The sequence below is a fragment of the Danio aesculapii genome, chromosome 16, assembly GCF_903798145.1.
Source record: "Danio aesculapii chromosome 16, fDanAes4.1, whole genome shotgun sequence".
Taxonomy (NCBI): domain Eukaryota; kingdom Metazoa; phylum Chordata; class Actinopteri; order Cypriniformes; family Danionidae; genus Danio; species Danio aesculapii.
The window spans coordinates 18,678,104-18,680,603 of NC_079450.1; the positions used below are offsets into that span (position 1 = coordinate 18,678,104).

General features: G+C 38.0%; 1 protein-coding gene across 1 annotated transcript in view; it reads right to left on the reverse strand.

The window, feature by feature from the left end:
* Window positions 1–2,500, reverse strand: part of myo1eb (myosin IEb) — a 45,533-nt gene that overhangs the window by 7,755 nt on the left and 35,278 nt on the right. Inside the window, exons 21-23 of the mRNA XM_056475129.1 lie at window positions 2,496–2,500; window positions 745–891; window positions 487–644 (exon numbers count right to left, since the gene is read on the reverse strand). The exon at window positions 2,496–2,500 is cut by the window's right edge and continues 141 nt beyond it. Of these exons, the coding sequence (XP_056331104.1) occupies window positions 487–644; window positions 745–891; window positions 2,496–2,500 (310 nt within the window). The remainder of the gene's footprint in view (window positions 1–486; window positions 645–744; window positions 892–2,495) is intronic.

Below are 2,500 nucleotides of genomic sequence, written 5' to 3' on the forward strand. Positions count from 1 at the left end.
TCGCCACAGCGGAATGAACCGCCAACTTATCCAGCACGTTTTTTTTTATGCAGCGGATGCCCTTCCAGCCGCAACCCATCTCTGGGAAACATCCACACACACTCATTCACACATACACTCATACACTACGGACAATTTAGCCTACCCAATTCACCTGTACTGCATGTCTTTGGACTGTGGGGGAAACCGGAGCACCCGGAGCAAACCCACGCGAACACAGGGAGAACATGTAAACTCTACACAGAAACGCCAACTGAGCCGAGGCTCGAACCAGCGACCTTCTTGCTGTGAGGCGACAGCACTACCTACTGCACCACTGCGTCGCCCTCATTTCAGACTTAGTAATTAGAAAAGTAATTTAAATACAAGTTTAATGCTGCAATAAGTAGTTAATTCCTTTTTTAAAGTAACTTAACCAGAATTTGCTACATAACTGTTAAAGGCCAGCAATGCAAATACAGTACTGAAATTTCAACACTGACTTACTTGTGTTTTTAGGCAGACCAGACCCAATACTGACAGTTAGAATCTTGCTACTAGGCTTCAGAACAGCATCGTCCCCTTGACCCATCTGAAACTGGATCTGTCGAGAGCCAGCAGATGCAAATGGACCCCATCCTCCTTTCTTCACCTTAAATTCAAGTCTGAGAGAAGAAGAGGAAATGACAACACTGACATAATGCTCATAATCCTTCTATAATACAGCACATGACATGATTTTACAGAGAAGGAAATACTGCTTACAGGTTGTTGAACTTCAGCGGGAGCTTTTTCTTAGTTTTTTCCTCATATCGCTTGTACAGCAGACTGAGGAATTCAGTCTTGAAAATAGACTGCAGAACACTATCATATTGATCCTCATGCAATATGAAGATGTCATCCTGTAGTGTGCTGAGAAAAGAAAAATACAACAATTGATTAACCCATTATGCATATGCAATACAGAAAATGACACAAATTAGCTTAAATGCTAGCTAAAGAGATGCATTTTCTGGTATATTTTTAGTACTCAGAAACATGGCATATATTCTATAGTGAAATTATGCATATTGATGTCCAAGCAAGCAAAATATGCACAAAGAACACACACATTTGATTGTGCCAAATGACAGACATTATAATTTGTTGATTATTTCCTAAACGTCGGCAGAGATTCACTGAATGTATATAATGTTAACTTTAACTATAATGTCTACACTACCTGACAAAAGACTTGTCGCCTATCCAGGTTTTAGGAACATCAAATAATAAGTTGACTTCTAGTTGATCATGTAGTATCAGAAGTGGCTTATATGAAAGGAAAATGCCTCTAGATTACGCTTATTTTACCAAAACAAAATATGGTCATGCCTTGATTTTTAATGATTTGATTAGGACAGTAAGATCTGACTTTGCTTAGACAATAGTATTGTCACTTATAATGTACAGAAATAATGTACAGTATAGAATATAAAGTCATGGTGCAGTGGAAAAAGAATGAATATTGTGTATGACTCCCATGAGCTTGCAGGACTGCATTCATACATCTCTGGAATGACTCAAATAACTTATTAATAAAGTCATCTGGAATGGCAAAGAAAGCGTTCTTGCAGGACTCCCAGAGGTTATCAAGATTTTTGGATTCATCTTCAATGTTTCCTTCTTCATCTTACCCCAGACATGCTCAATAATGTTAATGTCTGGTGACTGGGCTGGCCAATCCTAAAGCACCTTGACCTTCTTTGCTTTCAGGAACTTTGATGTGGAGGCTGAAGTATGAGAAGGAGCGCTATCCTGCTGAAGAATTTGCCCTTTCCTGTGGTTTGTAATGTAATGGGCAGCACAAATGTCTTGATACCTCAGGCTGTTGATGTTGTCATCCACTCTGCAGATCTCTCGCACGCCTCCATACTGGATGTAACCCAAACCATGATTTTTCCTTCACCAAACTTGATTGATGCCTGCAGAATCTTGGGTCCATGAGGGCTCTAATAGGTCTTCTGCAATATTTGTGATGATTGTCATGCAGTTCAACAGATGATTCATGAGAAAAATCTACCTTCTGCTACTTTTCCAAATGATCAACTAGAAGTCAAGTTATTATTTGTTGCTCTTACAACTGGGACCGACGACAAGACTTCTGTCAGGAAGCATATTTTTTAAACTACTCTATGTTTTGACTACTATTTAGTATAAAAAAATTAAAATGGTGGGGAATGAAACAACATGTTTATCATATTCAAAAGAATAATTTTAATTACAGCTACCAGTTGTATATTTTCCATTATTTCTAAATCAAATTATAAAATGTGGCTGTTACACTTGTGATTCATCTCTCTGTTTACATATATTTCTCTCAAAATGTATCTACAAATGATGGCAGCTTGGGAGTATTACACACATTCAGATTATACATTCTGCTTAGCAAATGCATGATTTATTAATCATTCTGAAGCATAATGCAGTGCAAACTTCCTAGTCCAAAAGGTGTTCATACATATTGCATGATAAAATACCTCAG